Source organism: Taeniopygia guttata, chromosome 3, assembly GCF_048771995.1.
Source record: "Taeniopygia guttata chromosome 3, bTaeGut7.mat, whole genome shotgun sequence".
Classification (NCBI taxonomy): domain Eukaryota; kingdom Metazoa; phylum Chordata; class Aves; order Passeriformes; family Estrildidae; genus Taeniopygia; species Taeniopygia guttata.
In genome coordinates this window covers 6,747,156-6,766,239 of record NC_133027.1, presented here as the reverse complement: position 1 = coordinate 6,766,239, position 19,084 = coordinate 6,747,156, and the positions used below count along the sequence as shown (strand labels likewise).

The 19,084-nt window shown below is 44.9% G+C and overlaps 1 protein-coding gene across 2 annotated transcripts in view; it reads left to right on the top strand.

Moving 5' to 3' along the window:
* Window positions 1-7,202: 7,202 nt before the first annotated feature.
* Window positions 7,203-19,084, top strand: part of PTCHD4 (patched domain containing 4) — a 79,720-nt gene continuing 67,838 nt past the window's right edge. The window contains exon 1 of one of the 2 annotated variants that reach the window (XM_072926305.1): window positions 7,203-7,978. In XM_072926305.1, coding sequence (XP_072782406.1) covers window positions 7,379-7,978 — 600 coding nt within the window. In that variant the 5' untranslated portion in view covers window positions 7,203-7,378. The remainder of the gene's footprint in view (window positions 7,979-19,084) is intronic. The other variant, XM_072926306.1, reaches the window with a different exon arrangement.

Below are 19,084 nucleotides of genomic sequence, written 5' to 3'. Positions count from 1 at the left end.
AGGTTTGCTCTTCATGAAACAATTTCTCTGGCTCCCGGTTATAAATATCTTAAAGCAATGCAGCTTTTAGGAGTGATAAAGCACTTTAACCTCCTTTCCTAGGTAATAAATTAATTTGTTTTCATATTATTTTTTATCTTTTATTGAAACAACCATGCCCTCATGATGTTTAACAGCCAAAAATATCACTAGGAAAGTTATTGCATACCTCTTGATTTTGTGGCAGTCTAAAGGAGTAAAGTCCTGGATCTGGCTGCTCTTTGCTCCCCTCATCAGTTTCTCTCACCTCACTCTTCTCTGTCCTCACAGGATTCACAGCAAAGGCCATCTCAGGCCACCTCCAAAACAGCAGACTAAGGGGGACAGAATTAGCAGAGGCAGCTGCAATAAAGGAGAAGCAAGAAGCCTCTTAGAGGATGTTTTATGAAGGTGGTTTCTTCTACAAGATCTATGGTAGTGCCTTTCAATCCTGAGCCCATCATTGTAAACAGAAAATAACACTGCTGTGATCAGGGCATCACCCTCTGGTCTGGGCTAAGGACAACACTGCCCTCCATCCTCCATAAGGAGCTGAAATAGCACAAGGCAAGCATCCAAGATGTTGTCAGACCAAGAATTAAAAACCTCTATTTTCTTTCTGGGATTCCTGTGCTTAGGAGAGATTTCCGCCTTCCTCTGGAACGGCAGCATTAAAAATACATTACAGCACTTTCCCCAGCCAGTTTGAATACTCACAGCACACACTTGGTGTCTGTGTAAAACCCTCATGGAGGATGTGGGGAGCAGGAGTAATTGACAGTGCCACAGATCTCCATCTAGGGATGGGTTGTAGCGGACACCTTTGTCTTCAAAGTACTTTTCCAAATAGGCAGAGCCATGAGGATCAAGTCCTATGGTGACAGAAGAAATGAATATTCATTGCTTGTCTTTTATGATAGTAGGAAGCACAGCAGCAAGAACTGAAAAGATGGTGTTTAATTGTTGCAGAAGTGATAAGGAACACACATGGGAATGCATTCATTTGATTTTTTCACTCCTATGAGGTAGCTTCCTCAGTCATTTCCATTTTCTCCAGATGAATCAATATTTTCTCTCTAACAAAAGAAAACAAAACCACAACTTAACCTCCCCACCCACACAGAACATATTACTTAACTGCCTGCTGCTCCCAGCTATCTTCACAAGCTGTGTTCTTGCAGCATTTTAATTTTTCAGTCCTCTCAAGAAATATAATAACAGTAACATTATGCATTTTATGATGCTCTTATCTGTTACAGATCCGGCAGTTCTCTTCTAACACTGGAAGCTTTTATCAGGTTACAGTGTGAATTAGCTGTAAAAGCTTAGAAAATGGCAAGAATGGATTTGCAACCAAAACCAACCATAAACAATTGAAAAAACTGTCTATATCTTTCTAATAAATTTCCAAGAAAGCTTCTAATTTGTTGTTAAAAACCCTCAAATTTTATAAGATTTTCAGAATTAATCAGGGGACAAAAATTACTTAAAACATGCTCCCAAAAGCTGGATTGAGTAATTTTTTGTTTAAAAACTAAACTTGTTGTAGGAGAGACAAAACAATCCTCTCAATGTAGAATAAAGCACTGTGTTTACACACAATATTTTTCAAAATCTGCTTTTCATATGTGAAAGAATTGGCCAAGTTTATCCAACAAATATTAACTCTTTGAAAACCCTAGCTTGGCATTCTTTACTTATGTGAGCAGTATTTTAGCAACTTCCCCAACTGCTCTGCAGATGCTTAAGGAAATAAAACCCAACTAGGGAAATAAAACTTTCACTATAAAGCTGAATACTTGAAAATATATCAATACATAATCCAATACTTGTTCCTCCCATACCAGAGATTCAAAGACTCTTTAGCTTTTACACTTACCTATTACCACTGCAGCTTCCTGTGCCTCTTCTGACAGCCTGGCTGTGCAGACCTTTCAGCAGTGTCTGGTGTTTCTGTACAAAATCTCCAGTGCCAATGGGTGCAGGTTTCTGGTTCTGCAGGGCCTGACATTCTCCCTAAAAGGCACCTCAGTGTTTCATTCCCTCCCCTTCTTCATCCTGGAGGGTTTTCTCAACTATTTCAAGACCACCACATAGCACAGAAACAAAACAGCCAATTCAACCACAGTAACCGCTGGTTTTGCTTTGTATTTTTTTCCTTGAAGGGTCACCCCAGTTCTTACATCCTCTCTCCTCTGCTCTCATCCCCCAGTAGGACAAGCAAACCTCCTCTGTCTCCCCCTTCCCATCCCTGCTCTCCCTGTGCAGTGCTGGCCCTGCTGCTGTTCAGTAAAGTTCAGAACAGAAACAAGGGTTCCAAAGGGATTTTCACTTATGATCCATATTTCTAAAACTAAACTTTATAGCAAATAAGAGTTTTTCTTTCCCATTTTGAAGTAGAAAATCATAAAAGTGTATGAACATCAACTGCTAGTTGGTCTGAAGTTTGTTTTACTTGCTCTAATGTACACAGCCTCTGTTGCTATTCTGAATTATCCCTCTGCATTATTTTTTCACTATTTAATGTCTTTTTATACCATTAATTTTTACTATATCCACCCAGTGATTAAACCATAGCAACTTAAAATCACTATGTCAATAGGACCTTTTGTGCCTTTACTCTTTTTTGAATCTCCATATGACAATCTGGCTTCCAGGCACCCAATATACCTTTTTACAGCACCTAATAAGTGCACCTATGCCAACCCCTCAAGACTGTTGATAATTCTTATTTATACTATTGAGTCTCAGTAGCAATTTGATCTGAACACAGTCCACCAGCACTGCCTCATCAGAGTCAGAAGGACTGTTCAACCCTCCTTACTATATGTTACCCTGCAAGTAAATTTGGTTTGCTTTGTCTTTCTGCTCTTTTCTAAAGCTTTTTCCAAAACCATGTCTACTTTGTCTTATGCTGTAATCCCATTATTGTCTTTGTGCTGAATCATTTGTTTCCAAAGTTGTCTCCTTTCTCAGAATAGGCAACTTCAATTATTTTCCTCAGACAGACCTGCACTTTTTACAAGCTGAATAGTCTCAAATATTTTGGAGTGTTTTTAATTTCTCTCTGTGGTTTGCTGTTTCTCTGAGCTCCAGACTCTGTGAACCATCACTCAGCTCCCCCAGCTAACATCCCTGACATGTCTGTTATTCCACTTTAAAGAGGATTCATTGGATGACACCAGGGAGGATATAAATATGAGCATATCCCAGCACTGTTCTCAGAAAAGGTGCTGATGCCCTGCTTGTTTCTGAGATGTACTTCAAGCTGACTTTTTAGATCCTCCATGGATTTTGCCATTTGGGATGACCAATATAATGCACTGCTCACTTTATCATCCATGTTACCTGCAGGGTAACACTTGCAGGCACCTCCAGATCAGCAGTATCTGGGCTTAAAAACAGCCTGAATTTGAAAGGCACAAAGTGCTTGCAGCACCCATTCCAGCATCTAAAAATTAAGCCAGTTTTAGGGGCACTAATGCCAGATTACACGTTGTTACAGTGTGCTCCCAGGGACAGGCAGGACCAGCTGGCAGTGCCCTTTGGCACTATTCTACATCTTCCTGCTCAGGAAGGAAGCAGCACAGTCCCACCTGTCACTGCACAGTTTTCTTTGTCCCCTCTGTCAGCTCTGTGTTTCAGCCATGCCATGCTGGAATGCTCCACTGCAGCATCCTGGCCCTTGCTGTCCTGGTGCTGTCCTAGTATGGTCCAAGACCTCGAGAAGCTGCAGTAAAAAACCATCCTTTGCCATATCTTATTCAGGCACTAGAGGGACATGCCTGTCCCAGCGTGGTTCAGTCAGTCTGTGCTGTGTTCCTGAGCTGTTCCTGAGGTCACTCCTCATCTCAGTTACTGAGGAATTGTACACATATTACTGAAATACTGGGGAATGGCTTTAAGCTTAAAAGGGTACATGTTTAGATTAGATATTAGAAAGGAATTCTTTACTATGAGGGTGATAGATCAAGTTGTTCAGAGATGTTGTGGATCCCTATCCCTGGAAGTTCAAGGCCAGGCTGGATGGGACTTTGAGCAACCTGATCTAGAGGAAGGTGTCCCTGCCCATGGCAAGGGGCTGGAACTGGACGGTTTTTAAGGTCATTTAGAACCCAAACCATTCTGTCATTTTATGATCTGGGCAAGTCCTGAAATCCTCAGGTCTATGAAGTACCCAGTGGACAAGGCCACAGCAACCAAGAGAAGTGATTCCAGGTTTCTCCCTGCCCGACCAGCTCCCAGCACCATCTCAGTCGCAGGAGCAATAGGTGCCAAGGATCCAAAGGCTACAGACCCACAGCACCCAGGTATCACTGCCACCCACAGCTGAGACAGGATCAAAATGCTTTGTCAAGGGCTGTTACGAGCCTGCACATGTAGAAATTAGGAATCAGGCTCTGGTTTCCCACTCAAGGTCTCCCTTCTGTGTGTAAGTACAAAGGCTCCATAAAGCCTTTGCATTTAGACTTTATTCTCTAGGAGCACTCAACCAGTGGCATAAGTACATCATAAAATAGACAAAGAGCTGTAATATGTACCAATGGAGCTTAGCATTTCCTGGGGTTATTGGGGAAGGCAGTACCTGAAGATGTGCAGATAGATGGCTGACAGGGTCTTTTTTGCAGAACTTCCCACCTTAAACCTCTTCTTGTTGCCTGTAAGAATTCCAACCCACATTTGCAGATCAACTCTATCTAGGCCACTAAATAAAAACAGCCTGAATTTGAAAGTCATGATGTGCTTGCAGCACCCAATCAAATACCTAAATATTAGGCAGCTTTACCAAGGGAAGTTGTTTCCCCGCTTCTGAAAGGCTTCCGGCTCCCAAACTGTATCACTGCCTTTGCAACCTAACACAGGCCCTCCAAAACCATCTCAGTTTGGCTCCTTCTCCACCAGTCCTGTTCATCCACACAGAGTCATAGAGCTGTAGGATGATTAAGTTGGAAAAGACCTCGAAGGTCATCAAGTCCAACTGCTAGTAGCAGTAGAAGCATGTGTAGAAGGGGTGTCAGCATGGAAGGGACTGCTGAATATGCGGTTTCTTCTCCAAAACACTGATAAATACTTCAAGCTGAGTGCAGCCTGCTGTTTGTCTAGTACTGAATCAGCAGAGGCTGCTAACTAACATTTTTTGAGCTCCCCAGTTTCCAGTCACCTTCTTTTTTCTGTAGGGGTTTATTATGGAAGAGCCTTGTTCTCTCAGATTTTGCAGTGTCCTTGGTCCCATCTCCAGATAAATTTCTGCTTGACAAAACTCACTAAAACATAGCAGAAATTCGGTGAAAGGGGAGACACCAAGCAGAGAGCTGCATTTTTCGTGTTTTGCTTTTTCGTTACGCTTCTGTGATTTAGAATTACAAGTTAAGTACAAAGCTTCTGCAAAGCCATCCTGCCTTTCCTCCTGCCTTTCCTGCAAGGGGCTGTCAGCTCTGCTGGGGCTGGACCTGCTTTCCCAGGCACTCCTGGCTTAGGCTCCCAGAGGAGCGGAGCTTGCTGCCTGGAGAGTTGGTGGGCAGCTTGCCTGCTGCAAATGCATTTCTCTGCTGCTCTCCTTTGGTCCGAAGGAGCTGCAGAATTCTCCTACTCTTATGTAATGGTCTGCTGGTGTCTTTGCTTGGAAAACCTCTTTTTCAGCTGGAGGTTGTCAGGAGCTGTGTCCTACCTCTCTTGGGTCACTGCTGAGAGAGCAGCTGGCCGAGGGAGATGTGCCAGAGTGTGGGCAGCAAAAGGAGCAGCTCCTCTCCCCTTCCTCCCCTTGTGTCCAGCATTTCCCGGGGTTGCCCTGTTCCTCACAGGAGCATGGGCCAGCTCCGCCTGGGCGACTCCGGGCAGCAAATGGGGCGAAAGGGGAAATTTGGGCTGGGTGCTCTGCCTGGAGCAGTGTGTACCGTGTGTCGCGTGTACCCCCGCCCCCGAGAGCCACAGCGCGGATGGGGCAGAGCCGAGTGCGGAGGGGATGGGGGGAACAGCGGGATGGGAGCGGAGCACGGGGATGCGGGGGGACAGCGGGATGGGAGCGGAGCGCAGGGGATGCGGGGGGACAGAGGGATGGGAGCGGAGCGCGGCAGGAGGAATGCGGGGGGACAGCGGGATGGGAGTGGAGCACGGGGGATGCGGGGGGACAGAGGGATGGGAGCGGAGCACGGGGGATGCGGGGGGACAGCGGGATGGGAGCGGAGCGGGAGGGATGCGGGGGGACAGCGGGATGGGAGCGGAGCACGGGGGATGAGGGGGGACAGCGGGATGGGAGCGGAGCGCGGTGGGAGGGATGCGGGGGGACAGCGGGATGGGAGCGGAGCACGGGGGATGCGGGGGGACAGCGGGATGGGAGCGGAGCACGGGGGATGCGGGGGGACAGCGGGATGGGAGCGGAGCACGGGGGATGAGGGGGGACAGCGGGATGGGAGCGGAGCACGGGGGATGAGGGGGGACAGCGGGATGGGAGCGGAGCACGGGGGATGCGGGGGGACAGAGGGATGGGAGCGGAGCGGGAGGGATGCGGGGGGACAGCGGGATGGGAGCGGAGCACGGGGATGCGAGGGGACAGCGGGATGGGAGCGGAGCACGGGGGATGCCGGGGGACAGAGGGATGGGAGCGGAGCGCGGCCAGGAGATGCAGCAGCCGCGGGACCGGGGCATGGAGAGAGGAGTGCGGCGCGGGGATGCTGCAGCCGCGGGACCGCGGGACGAGAGTGGAGCGCGGCTGCTGCTGCTGCTGCTGCTGCTGTGGGAAGCGGATCGCCAAGTCTCCGGGCCGAGCTCTCCCTCCTCCGGCAACCGGCGGGGATGGGGAGGGGGAGCGAGGGAGGGGCGCGGAGGGGTCTGGGGACGTTAAAATGCAGCATCATCCTCCGGCCCCGGCGAATTCCGCGTGTGTGTGTGTGTGAAGGGGCGGAGGGGACGCGGCAGCCCTGCCCGCAGCTCCCGGAGCAGCGGGGCGGCGCGGGGCTGCGCGGAGCGGAGCGGAGCGGGCACTGCGGAGCCGGCGGCGCACCCGGTGCAGCGCCCGAGCCTCGCCGGGGAAAGGGGGGCACCGGGCGGGAGGGGAGGGAGGGGAAGGGGGGCGGCGATGCTGCCTGGCTTGGGGGAGGGAGGAGAGCGGGGGGAAAAAAAGGAGAGAAAGAGGGAAAAAAAGGCAAGGAACCCCCCCCGCCCCCCCCTTCCTCCCTCCTCTGCCCGGTCCCTTCCATCTCCAGCACACACACACACACACTCGCACGCACACACACACACCCCATTGATCAATATTTGGCTGTCTTGCTGCAACTTGCTGCAGTCTTTTAAAGGAGTAGTAGAGAGAGAGGGAGAGAGAAAGGGAAACTGGCAGGAAGGGGTAAGGAGCTACACATGTCACATGTGCTTTCTAAGACGGCCAGGAGCATCTGCAGGCTGGATCTGGTGGAGGATGCTGCGGCAGGTGATACACAGAGGGCTCCAGTCGTTTTTCTACAAGCTGGGCTTATTCGTGAGCAGGCATCCGGTGTTTTTCCTCACTGTGCCCGCAGTCCTGACCATCATCTTCGGCTTCAGCCTGCTCAACCGCTTCCAGCCTGACACTGACCTGGAGAGCCTGGTAGCCCCCAGCCACAGCCTGGCCAAGATCGAGAGGAGCTTAGCCAGCAGCCTTTTCTCCCTCGATCAATCCAAAAGCCAGCTGTATTCGGACTTGCACACCCCGGGGAGGTATGGCAGGGTGATTCTCCTCTCCAAACCCGGAGGCAATATTTTGCATCAGGCTGATGTGATCCTGCAGATCCACCGAGCCGTGCTGGAAATGAAGGTGAACTACAAAGGCTATAATTATACTTTTTCCCATCTGTGTGTGTTGAGAAATCAGGATAAGAAATGCGTGCTGGATGATATTATTTCAGTGCTAGAGGATCTGAGGCAGGCTGCCCTCTCCAATAAGACAACAGCCAGGGTGCAAGTGAGCTATCCCAACACTAAATTAAAGGTATGCTCTTACTGCATGCTTTTGCCAATTAAAGAGGCAGCACTTCATTTCTTGTCCTAAACAGCAAAGAGAAATATAATCATATCTATCTCTCTCTATCGAAATGTGTGTGATCTGGGCTTTCCTCGTGAAGCAGCTGAATCCGGTGCCTTGCTTTTGTTCTGGGCGAGGAGGGAGGGTGGGGAACTGGACGCTGCCGGAGCAGGAGAAGAAGGGAGCGGAGAAGAACCTGAGCACCGGCAGACCTTGCAATGCCTCGAAGGTTCAATTCATGGGGGGAAAGGGACAGGAGGTGTGTGGGGGGTTGAGAGCTGGTTTGCACTATCACCTTTTCCAGCCTCACTGCTGTGGTGGAATAATTTGTCTTTAATGTGGTCAGGAAAAGCTTTCCTCAAAGGCACAGTGAGGTCCTGTGTCTCCCTGCCCCTGCCAGTGCTGTAAGAGCAGCAGGAGGTTTGGGCCAGAAGCAATTTCAGGTGTCCTGCCTTCTTAACCTGCATGCAAAGAAGGTGAAGGGAAGTGGGAATTTTTTTTTTTTCTCTCTCAGTGTAAAAATTATTAACTCTGTCGCTGATGGATGGGCTGGACTTTTGGGATGGATCCCACCAGCTAGAGGCTTCCAGCAAAGTTGAAACAAGGTAAAAGGTGAAAGAAGTTTCAGTCCCCCCCATTAAAAGAATAAACAATTTGGCACAAATTGTCTCAGGACTATTTCCCTGGCACACAAACACCCATCTGCTTTCCTTCCCATCTGGAGCAATTCTGTTCACCAGGACTAACCTGCTGTGAGTAAATAAGGTACAAAGTTTGCAGGTAGCTCATGAAAGAAGTTTTTGTGGATTACAGTATATCTTCATGATCCCCATGGCATTGCACCAGAGGCAGGATTTATTTAACAGAGTGTAACAAACTCCCTAGGACACTATTTACTCACGGCTCAGGTCATAGGGGAGAGGACATGCTCCTCTTTGTAAACCAGAGATCTCTGGGGTTATCTCTTCCCTCTTTCAAAGAGTTCCTCGGGGGTAAGGGACATGCTCTTGCAAGTACCACCACTAAGATCCTGAAGTTACAATTTATTTCTTACTGTACATTTACCAGGAAAAGATCCCATAAAGTCAGTCCCTGTTCCGAAATCTGAAGCAGAGACATAGATTGATTTTATTTGATTGTCTTTTTCCTTCAATAAAAGTGCCAGGTGGAACAGCTTGGATTTGGTCCCGTGGCTGTAGATGTTACAGTAATTGCTTTGTACAGAGTTGTGGCTGCCTGAGTGGAGTGTGTGAAAATGAAAAGTTGTCCTTGCTGGAAAGTCCTGAGTGCAAAGAGTGCTCAGAAAAACAAGTTATTCTGGATTAAATATCCCTGGATGGATTTTATCTTCTAGTGTGCTGCAAAGACAATCCCGCTACTGCAGAATTAAAGTGAATCCTTTACATTTTGCTCAGTTTTAGAATTAAAATTAAGGTAGTTCAGTGGATAACACTGATAATCTAGACTAACAGTGTTATAAAGCAGCTTTATACAGAAATAGTTGTGGTAGTAGTCCTACTCTCTCAATCCAGGTTAATTTTCTTCTCTAGACAAACCCTAACTGATCTTATCAAAACTAGGATGCAATCACTTGCAATGTGGTTTTGTTTGTTTGTTTGTTTGTTTTCATTAGAAGATTGCCTACAGCTCCTCCTTTTTTAAAGATAAAAGCAAAGGAAAAGATAATGTGGTCTGAATTAGCTACATATTGGATTGCCAGATAATTCGCACACAGAGAAAGGTTTTCCCAAAACATAGAAGTCTAACTCTCAGCACTACCAAACACCATCCCAGCACCTTCAATCCCCCAAAGAGTTGTGTTTCATCTTCTGGGTGAGGGAACAAGCACCCTTAAGTAGCTCAGTTTAAAACTGGACTGAGCAGGGAGCTTTCTGCCCTCTTGCCAGTGAAAGAAGATCAAGCCACCAAAGCCTGTGACTAAACTTCAGAGAAAAGCCAGCGATTACAACCCATTTCTGTGGGTCCTGCTTTTACTGAGAAAGAGAAACACACTTTGCCACAATTTTCCTTCTTCTTATATGTTAAGGACTCTATTATGGATCTGTGGTCAGCCCTGAACCTGGGCTGGTCTTCAGTGATAGTGTTTCTGCAGACAGTCACTTTCTCTGGTCTCTTTGGCTCCAGCTGCTGGGATTAAATTACTGTTTTTTATAACTAATTCACTAGTTTATCTCTGTCATCTTTGCTGTCCCATCTACCATGGGTTAGGAAGTTGAAGGGCAACATCTCATGATCTCCTTCAAACCATGGGCAAAATCTTGGTTTAATCCCATCTCTCAAGCTGTTTATTGACCTCCCTCACTTTGCTCCTGTGAGCAAAGGATGTGAAAACTCAGGCCTGTATTTCTTGTTTTGTATTTTTTTTTTAAACAGAAACATCTCAGATGCTGCACCCTTTTAGGTAGATGAGTTTCTGGCTGTTCAGCAAAGGGAGAGAACCCCTGTGACTATAGCTGTGAGGTTTTGTATTTCTTCATACTTGAGTTGTGACATTAAGGAAAAGTTGTGGCTAAACCTCATGGGACTGCAAACAAGAGGGCCAAATCTGCCTGATCTTATTCATTGTGAGCCATTGCTCATCACATTCAGTGATCCATGCTCTTGGGATTCTTCTCAGCTAAACTTTCCTGCACCATTATAACCCACCAGGATCTTCTAGGCTGCCTCACTTCCCAAAGGTCATGTTCCTTGGTTAATACTGGTAGGTTTTGCTATTTTAATAATGGCTTCAAATTAAACAAAATTCTTCTAAAAAAATATGGGGATTTCAAAATCATGAAGGTGCCCCATATGTATTTAGTTTACAGCTGACATGGGTCAAGTGTCAAACTGTGGTCTGGGACACAAAGACAGTGTTAAGCTGTTCCACTTCTGCTCCATCTAGGAGCTGCAAAAACATTTTGTAGTTTATTATTTCCCTCAAGCCTTGTGAGAAACTTTTACTTATTTTCCCTTCTCATCTCCTGATGGAAGCCAAATCAGTTCAGACCTCTCAGGTGAGGCTGCCTGAAGGGTGTCAGGGGGTGAGTTCTTGGCAGGCTTCCCACAGGAACTTTGTGGGGACCACTCAAGCAGGTTTCAGCAAACTGCTCCGGTTTTGAAGCAGCTGTTATCGGGCTGCAAAATCTGATGAAACTGCTTGGCTTTTCCTGAGGAAATATGGATGTGAAGGATAATTGTTTAATCATTGCTTGCTGTATTGTTGGAAGAACTTACAGCCCTAAATATTTCTACTATCACTGTCCCTCCATAAGTCAGGAACTTGGTTTCTCCACTCATCAGAGAAGGAGCAGAGACACAACATTCACACTCAGAGCACAGACTGCAGGGTGGTTTCAAAAGCCTGAGATGGGTTTAAAATCCACTCTGGCTACTTAGGGGTGATTGTAGGCAAGTGCAGATGAACCAGGCTGAAGGAAAATGCCAGCTCTCTTTGCTTTGGGAGCACAGTAGTCTGCTCACTGCAGTCTGCAGCCTAGCCAGAGAGTGACTTGCCCAAGGTCATGCAGATAGACAGTGGCAGAGCAGGAAAACAAAGCTGGATATATGAAGTCTTGATGAAGATTTTTGAAATACTTCCTGGAGAAACATTGCTCACGCTTTCCTCAGTACAGGACATAAAAAAGATGCTCCTGTGCTTGGGGTCTGGACTGTGCCCTAACTTGCACAGACTGGACAAATCTGTGCTGAGCACTCACCGTCAGTCATCAAACTGTTAAATCTCAAGTTTTGGCAAATATCAGCATTGTTTTTGTCAGCTGGGACTTCTAGAACAGTGACTGTGTGTGACTTGGGAGACAGCATAGGAAAGAGTCCACTCCAGATCAGTAAATCCGCTCCATTCTGCTGATAATGGTGTGTGGTGTTCTTAGAAGTGAGCACATTGTGCCTCTGCCTCAGGGCCAGAATGTGGTCTGAGGCACAGTTTATTTGTTGGTATAAACAGAATTATTGATTACCTGAGGATTACTTCTTGTGTACCATGAAATATGAGGGAAGAGATTGCTTTTTGACCCCGATTCACCTATAACCAAAGAAAATTTTCTGTCCTCTTCCAGGAAAAGCCAAAAAAGGTCCAGATAAAAATAATAGAAGTTATTTCTGAACACAGTCTTTGTATGGAAGGGAAAAAAAGAAAACTATAAAAACATTTTTTCAGGTATTTCATCTTTATTGTTTCTTTGTTGCTTTTCATGTTTATTTGCTACTCTGTCTGAGAAAAGATAATAACTGAGAGCTTCCCTGTCTGAGTTCAAAATAAATATGACAACTGCTGGTTTAAAGAAACCTTTGTCAGCAGATTGGTTCCTGTAATATTGCCTTCAATTAATTAAGTATCAGTCATTTATGAACACCAGGCAAAATAGCAGCCAATAAACCAGAAATCTCTATTACCACATTTGTGATAAACACATCAGCTGGATATTGAGTCTGCTCTTGCTTAAGCTGAAGCATTACTTGCATTCACTTAACATCTTGAAACCTCTAATTGCAGTTTTGCTACTGGCCAGATTCTCAATTTTTCTCGCATTAACAGCTGTACTTTCAAATGAGTCTTGCTCCATTTGCATTTGTGGAGTCTTTCTGACTGCTCTAAGATTAATCCCTCCTCAGATGTCCCTGAGGGGGACACCTCTATGGGACAGAGAAAATATGAAACCAGAGCCCACTTCCATCAGAGTAGGCATCTATGCACCAACAATATCCACAAACTGATTATCCCTGCAGTAAAATCAGTTAGAGTGCAAGACTGCCCTAACTCAAACAAACAGATGCTTCTTCAGAAGCAGTGTGGCTCTGCACCCTTTTGTGATACCACCTGTTCCAACCCAAGCATGTGGTTCAGGATTTTGTGAAGTGCTCTGTGGCTGTTAAAATCTACCAAGTCAAAGAAAAATAATAAAACATGTTCAGGGAGAAGATCAGAAGAGGGAGGCTGGAGGCTGCAGATAGTTTTCATCTCAGCATCGCAGATGAAGACAGGATGGGCAGGCTGAGCTCAGAATAGCTGCTCAGTAGCATGAAAGCAAGTGGAAAATGTTTGAAGCATAGGAGCATCTTCTGGCTCACAGATTGGGAAACTAATTTGGGAAAAAAAAAATAAAAAGACACTTCTACTCTTCCAACTCTGTTTCCATACTGTCCAGCAGCACTGGGGAGGACTCCTGACCCTCCTCACCTGGATGGGCTGGTGGAGCTGTGCCTTTGCTGGGAGATGTCTCTGTAGACATCAGCTTTTGAAGATGTGATTAGGCAGCCCGTCTGCTCAGTTTGGGCAAGAAATTTAGTATTTCCTTGCATTTTTAGAAGAATTCTCCACTCCTCCCTTTGCTTAGTACATTAGGAAGGGTCTCTGCATTGGCTCTGACAGCCAAGCATTAAGTTAACACTCTCCTGTAAAGCAAGGCCAGACTATGAGCCCTGACTGCACTGGGAACATGAAACTGGGTTAACATGTACAGATAAGCCATTCCAATGTAAACAAACAGCAGAAAGGCAGCAGAGATCAAGCAAGGCAAAAATGAGTATTTGGGTGCTCTTTTTGAACTGCCATTCTTCAGTTCAGAACGTAACGTTCCTTGTCAATCTCTGAGGGACGTTCCACCTTCAGCTGACCAGGAGTGTAGAGAGCAAGTTCCTTGGGTGTGGGGCTCCTTCCTTCCCATCCAGCAGCGGAGAGTTCTGGCCATATAGAAGACTGCAAAGAAAATATTCTCCATTGACCTTTTGGATGACCTTGGTTGCCTTCCCCTCCCAGCTATTCCACTTTTAGTTTTGTCAGCACTTACAGGAGGACATGGCCTTTTGTGCAGTGCCAGGCCTTGATGTGAATAATAATAAAGAAGCAACTGGAAGGTTGTTTAGGAGGAGAGAAGAGCAAGATGCAATTACAAAACCCTTCTGCTAGTAATAATGGCTCATCCCTGGGGATCCCTGGGGTGGATGTCATCTGCTTGCCAAAAGGAGAAAACCCAGTAGAACTTTGCCATTTTCCCTAAAAAAGACAGTCCTCGGTGGACATAAAAAGCCATTTATTTCCTTTACATTGAATATTATTAAATATTTGGTTAAGGCCTGCAAATGTTTTTACACTGGCATGGTATCTTCTTATAACAGTCATCCCTGTGTTTTCCCAAAAGGTCTCTGTAGACCCCTACTGTACTGGCTGCGTGAGCTCTTGGAGGGATCTGAACTTCTGTCTTCAGATTTACAACAGATGGGTATTCTTGATATCTGTAACAAGAATAAAACAAATTCAGGTACCACCAAGCAAGGCAGAAGAATAAAATTTATTAACATTAGAAAAGAAGACGTGACATATGCCCAGACGGAGAGGAGACGTTATATATTCTATTATAAGGATATACCGCTTCTATTCTATGGTAGAAGTGAGAGGAATCTCGTAAGGACAAAGTTAGATTGATAAATAAGGCCAAAGAGACGTTCTTAAATTATTTATCATCCTTTATGCTTATGTGGGTATGCATTTACAGGCATATCTTAGTTGGCAAACAATGATGTAGGTAAGGCTGGGGTAGGCATTTGGAAGACAGTAATCTAAGAGCAAAATCCATATTAAACCTCTTCACACACTGAGATAAAAGATCTCTCTACAGTGGTTCTTACAAAAGAACCCGCTGACTGGTTCTCCAAGAGAAGTCAATCGAGTTGGGGAAAACGTGATCTTGCATTTGTATTGAAAGCTTTTAATTTATGCAGGCCCCGCATCCATTGCCCCTTCATACTGCAAACAGTGAGATGTGGCTGAGACTTCAGCTGTAAAACAGCTTCAAATACAAAAGAAAGTCTTCAACAATGTAGGAAAGCAGATACTCTGAGTGATGGAAAGGAGAGGGGATGACACCAAGAGGCTGAAGGAGCGAGCTATGAAGTCTTTTATACCTCTTTTTCTCACTGCATTTGTCCTGTTCTCTGTTTTCCTACCTACCAAGGGGCAAGGTGCTCATGTGGGGATTAGACAGTAAAGGAAGTTCTTGGAAGTGAGGCTGTGAAGCATCCTACAAAGGGAGAGAGCAGTGACCGAGCTCCTGAGCATTGCAGAGATGCTCACATGCAGTGGCACATGTCATTGCCCTAGCCCTGGTGTGAATTGGCCTCACTTTTACACTGATCAGGCCACTCGAGAGCAGGAGCTTAAGGTGAAATGCTGGAGATCTCTGATGACACTAGCAAGGGAGAGCTGGTGACAGCGGGAAGATTTCCATCTAAAAAGATTTACTGTAGGATCAGCTCAAGGGCAAACTTGCAATCATTTCTGGTGGCAGTTCTGGTATGACATTTTGCTTAAGTTTTTTTTTCTTCTCCTTAGAACCACTCATACATTGGTAGGCAATTCCTACACAACAGCATTCCTGCATGCCCAGCAGCAGCTCTGCAAGATACCTGAGAACCTTCACAGCTGTGAGTTGGCCAGATCAGCTTTTCTCCCCAGTTTTATGTTTTGCCACCAAACACACTCCTCCAGTCCACTCTTGCCAGCAAACTGGCATCACAGACAGGGAACTGCTGGGTGAGCATGGGTTGTGAGACTGGCATGTCAATAGCTGGCTAATTTGGAGAGAGTTTTGGTCTAATAATGATCCATAGCTAAAAAATTAGTTGGCACTACATGTGTGTAACATTTCCTGAGTACGTATGATGGCAAATATTTTGGTGTCTTGCAGAACAATTCTTCTTTAAAAATTACACGAGCTCTAAATCCTGCTTGTCTGTGCTGAGGGTATCTGAGAAGGTAAAGGGCAGTCCTGCCTTCCTGCCCCACACCTTTGAAGGCAACACACACCACTGAGATTCCTAGTGCAATGCAGTGTAAGCAAGGGGGATTAAAGATCCATCTCCAGCCTGCCACACTTATTTCCTTGTGCTAATGGTGGGACACCTGGGAGGTCCCGTTAAGGAGTTCCACAATAATTCCAGGGAAGTCCAAACCTGACATGCATCTCTCCCAATCTGTAAGGATAAACAGCAGGTACAGGGCTGGTTCTGAGGCACTGAACCCTCGTGCCCAAGTTTGGCACTGAAACGAGACAGAAGAGCTGCACTTGTGTACAACAGGGTCTTGTTTCTCTTACACTTTGTGTAATTGTTTCCACCAGTGTTACACGAGCATTGTCAGCCTGATGGGCAGGTGTTATTCTTGCCACATGCATGGTGCATTTTTGCACACGTGTCAGCAGCTTCCTAAAGGGTGCTACGATTCAGCAATGGCCACGGAGGGTTTTGCTGCTTCTGTTCTAAATGCTGAATTACCTGGACTAAATCATGCATGACCTGGCTGGCCCAAAAATCGTCATCTGCATCTTTTTCTATCTGAAATATCTATCTGAAATTTCTATCTGAAATTTCAAGTACTCTTGAAACCAAAAGCATCTTTGAAACAATGTCCACCCTGCCCCTAATTTCATTTTGAAGGATTGAAGGATAAGGGCATGTTCCCACTGTTTCATTTTGACATGCCCCTAACAAAATGTTCCTGTTTTTTTGTATTAAAAGGGTCATACTACGTAGTCTTTCAACATTTTTCCAAAAATATTTTTCTGTCACATTATGCTTCAGATTAGAAAATAAAGGAGGAAAAAAAAAACAAAGTCACTTTAAGAGGAATTTTTTCCTGTATTCAAACTTTAGGGAAGCAAAATCACAGCAAAAGAAACTCACCCAGCTGGTTGAGGACACAGCCCAGTGCCCCTGCAGACAAATTTACCCACCAGGAGGATGCTCTGGCTCTCATTAATGCAGTTTTACACTGAAGACCAAGGCACTGTATCGATGGGACAAGTGATCCTGGCTTCCAGTTTTCCAAGACAGTCTAGTTTGTAAAAAATTGTGCAGTTCATTAAGAAGAAAGATGTTGTTAGCAGTATTTCATTATGCAATTCCATCTCTTTGACAGAATCTGTGACTTAAATATAAATCACTTTTTTCCTAACCATTTTCCAGGATGATTTCTTAGAGCAGATTTTAATACATTAAACAAATACATTAACAAATACATTAACAAATTCAGTGCCAAGTAGATGCAACATGCATTCATGTGCATTTCCCCCCCTAAAATTCACAGTTCAGTTTGTTCATCGTCTTAACTCTTCGAGTGAGGTTTTATTCACAGATAAGCACAAAACATCCCCCAAAAGAGATTTCACCATGTAGACTTTTGCATCCAGATGACAAACCCACTTCTCTTTAGGAATGGCTGGAATATGTGGTAATAAACATTCTTACAGTGCTGTTTCTTTTTTAACTAACCTTAATTTTCCTGTCCATTACTAATTTCCCAGCTGAATGTAGAAAACACTGGTCACCCAGTTGGTGCACAACAGATTTGTCATGGTAAATGGCATAGAAATTTGGGACAACAGCAGAGAAATGCAAACATTTTTGAAGATTTACAAATGTCTCTCCACTCTTTTCTATCCCCAGGCTTCAAGATTAGCACAAGCATTAGGCTTTAGGTACATACCCCAAAATAAATTTCACAAGCTTGACAAGCTTAAGAACTCCCCTGGTCTCATAAAGCATTTCATTTTTGGTTTTGGGAATTCCATTTTAAAGAAAAGGGTGGGGTTTTTTTTATACTCCTAAAAGAATAAACCCTGCATCCTTATGACTTTTACCATCTTCTTTCCTTAATTATCAGATTTTAGAAGTGGGAGAAGGAGGACATCCTTGAAAGGAAATTTGTCTTATATAAATGTCAAATGCTGTAATTACATATGATCCATGGTTTTTTCATCACAATATTCACCTCAAAAGGCAAGTTAAAACAGATCATTTGTCACTACTTAACAGATCTGAACAAAGCTCCTTTAGGAACTATTCTGATACTTCTGTTGTGGAAAACCTGATTGCATTTTAAAATAGTAAAAATAACAAAGAAAAATAAGGCAGAATGGGATGTGTTTTCACTTCCTTTAGAGCAGCTAAATAAAAGATAACCAGGATAGGGAATAGCCCAGGATGAAGCTAAAAAAACCTCAGGTTCATGCCTAAACCATTTGAATTGGCTTTTCCCACAGCCTCTTCAATGAGGATAAAGCGAACACAAAGGACAACTTTCCAGGTGTTTGGTAAAGGAGCTGTTTGGGGTGTGGGATGGTGGTTTTGGTGCAGGGCTATGCATTCAAGAATTCATATTCTGCTGTGACTTCTCCTTTACATTGATTTTTCCCATCATAAAGGAGGGCTGTGGTGCTGCTGGAGAAATTCAAAAAGCTGCTGGAGTTTTATGAGACTCTTTCATGTAACATCAAGAGGTCAAACACATAAAAAGTTTATAAGGTCAGTCTAACCCATTCTCCGGCTGGTGCAGGATTATGAGGAAACCCTAATAGAGAAATTAATTCAGATTGACTTGGATGGGAAATCAGTCATTTGGGTTGGAAACAGGATGAAAGATTGTAAATGAGGAATCATGATAAATGATAATGTAACAAGTTTATGGAAGGTATCTTGCAGGGTATCTGGAGAATTTGTGTTAGGTCTAGTCTCATCTAACATCTCTATTAATTATCAGGAAATGGAATTGAATTGCACAGAAGTGAAGTTCACAGATAATATTAAGCAAGAAGGACATGTCAGCAGCAGCTGAGTCACAGAATTTATACAGATAGATCCAGAGCAGTTAGAAAGCTGAGCAGAAAATAATAACATTTTTTGAAGAGCTTTCTTTGCATGTGGGTACCCAAAGGGTAACATAGGATCCTCCCTTGGAACTGATTCATGTTAGCTGAGTTCTGCCAATCTCAAAGTGAAGGTGCAGCACTTAAATGACATTACCAAGGTCAAAGACAAAGTTGATGTTGAAGTTGGAGTTTTGCAGCCCCCAGAGAAAAGGCACTTATTTTAACTCCAACTCTGACACTGCTTTGCAAGGACAGACATTTCAGTACTCGATGTTCTCCTTCCTCCTTCACCTTCTTGCAGATCAAGCTCAGCAGGACACACACAGTTCCCTGGGAAGAGCTTGAACAGGGCTTTGGAGGCTGCAGAGGAAGCATTAAATTGTCAGGGAAGTCTTGATGGAATTTTGCT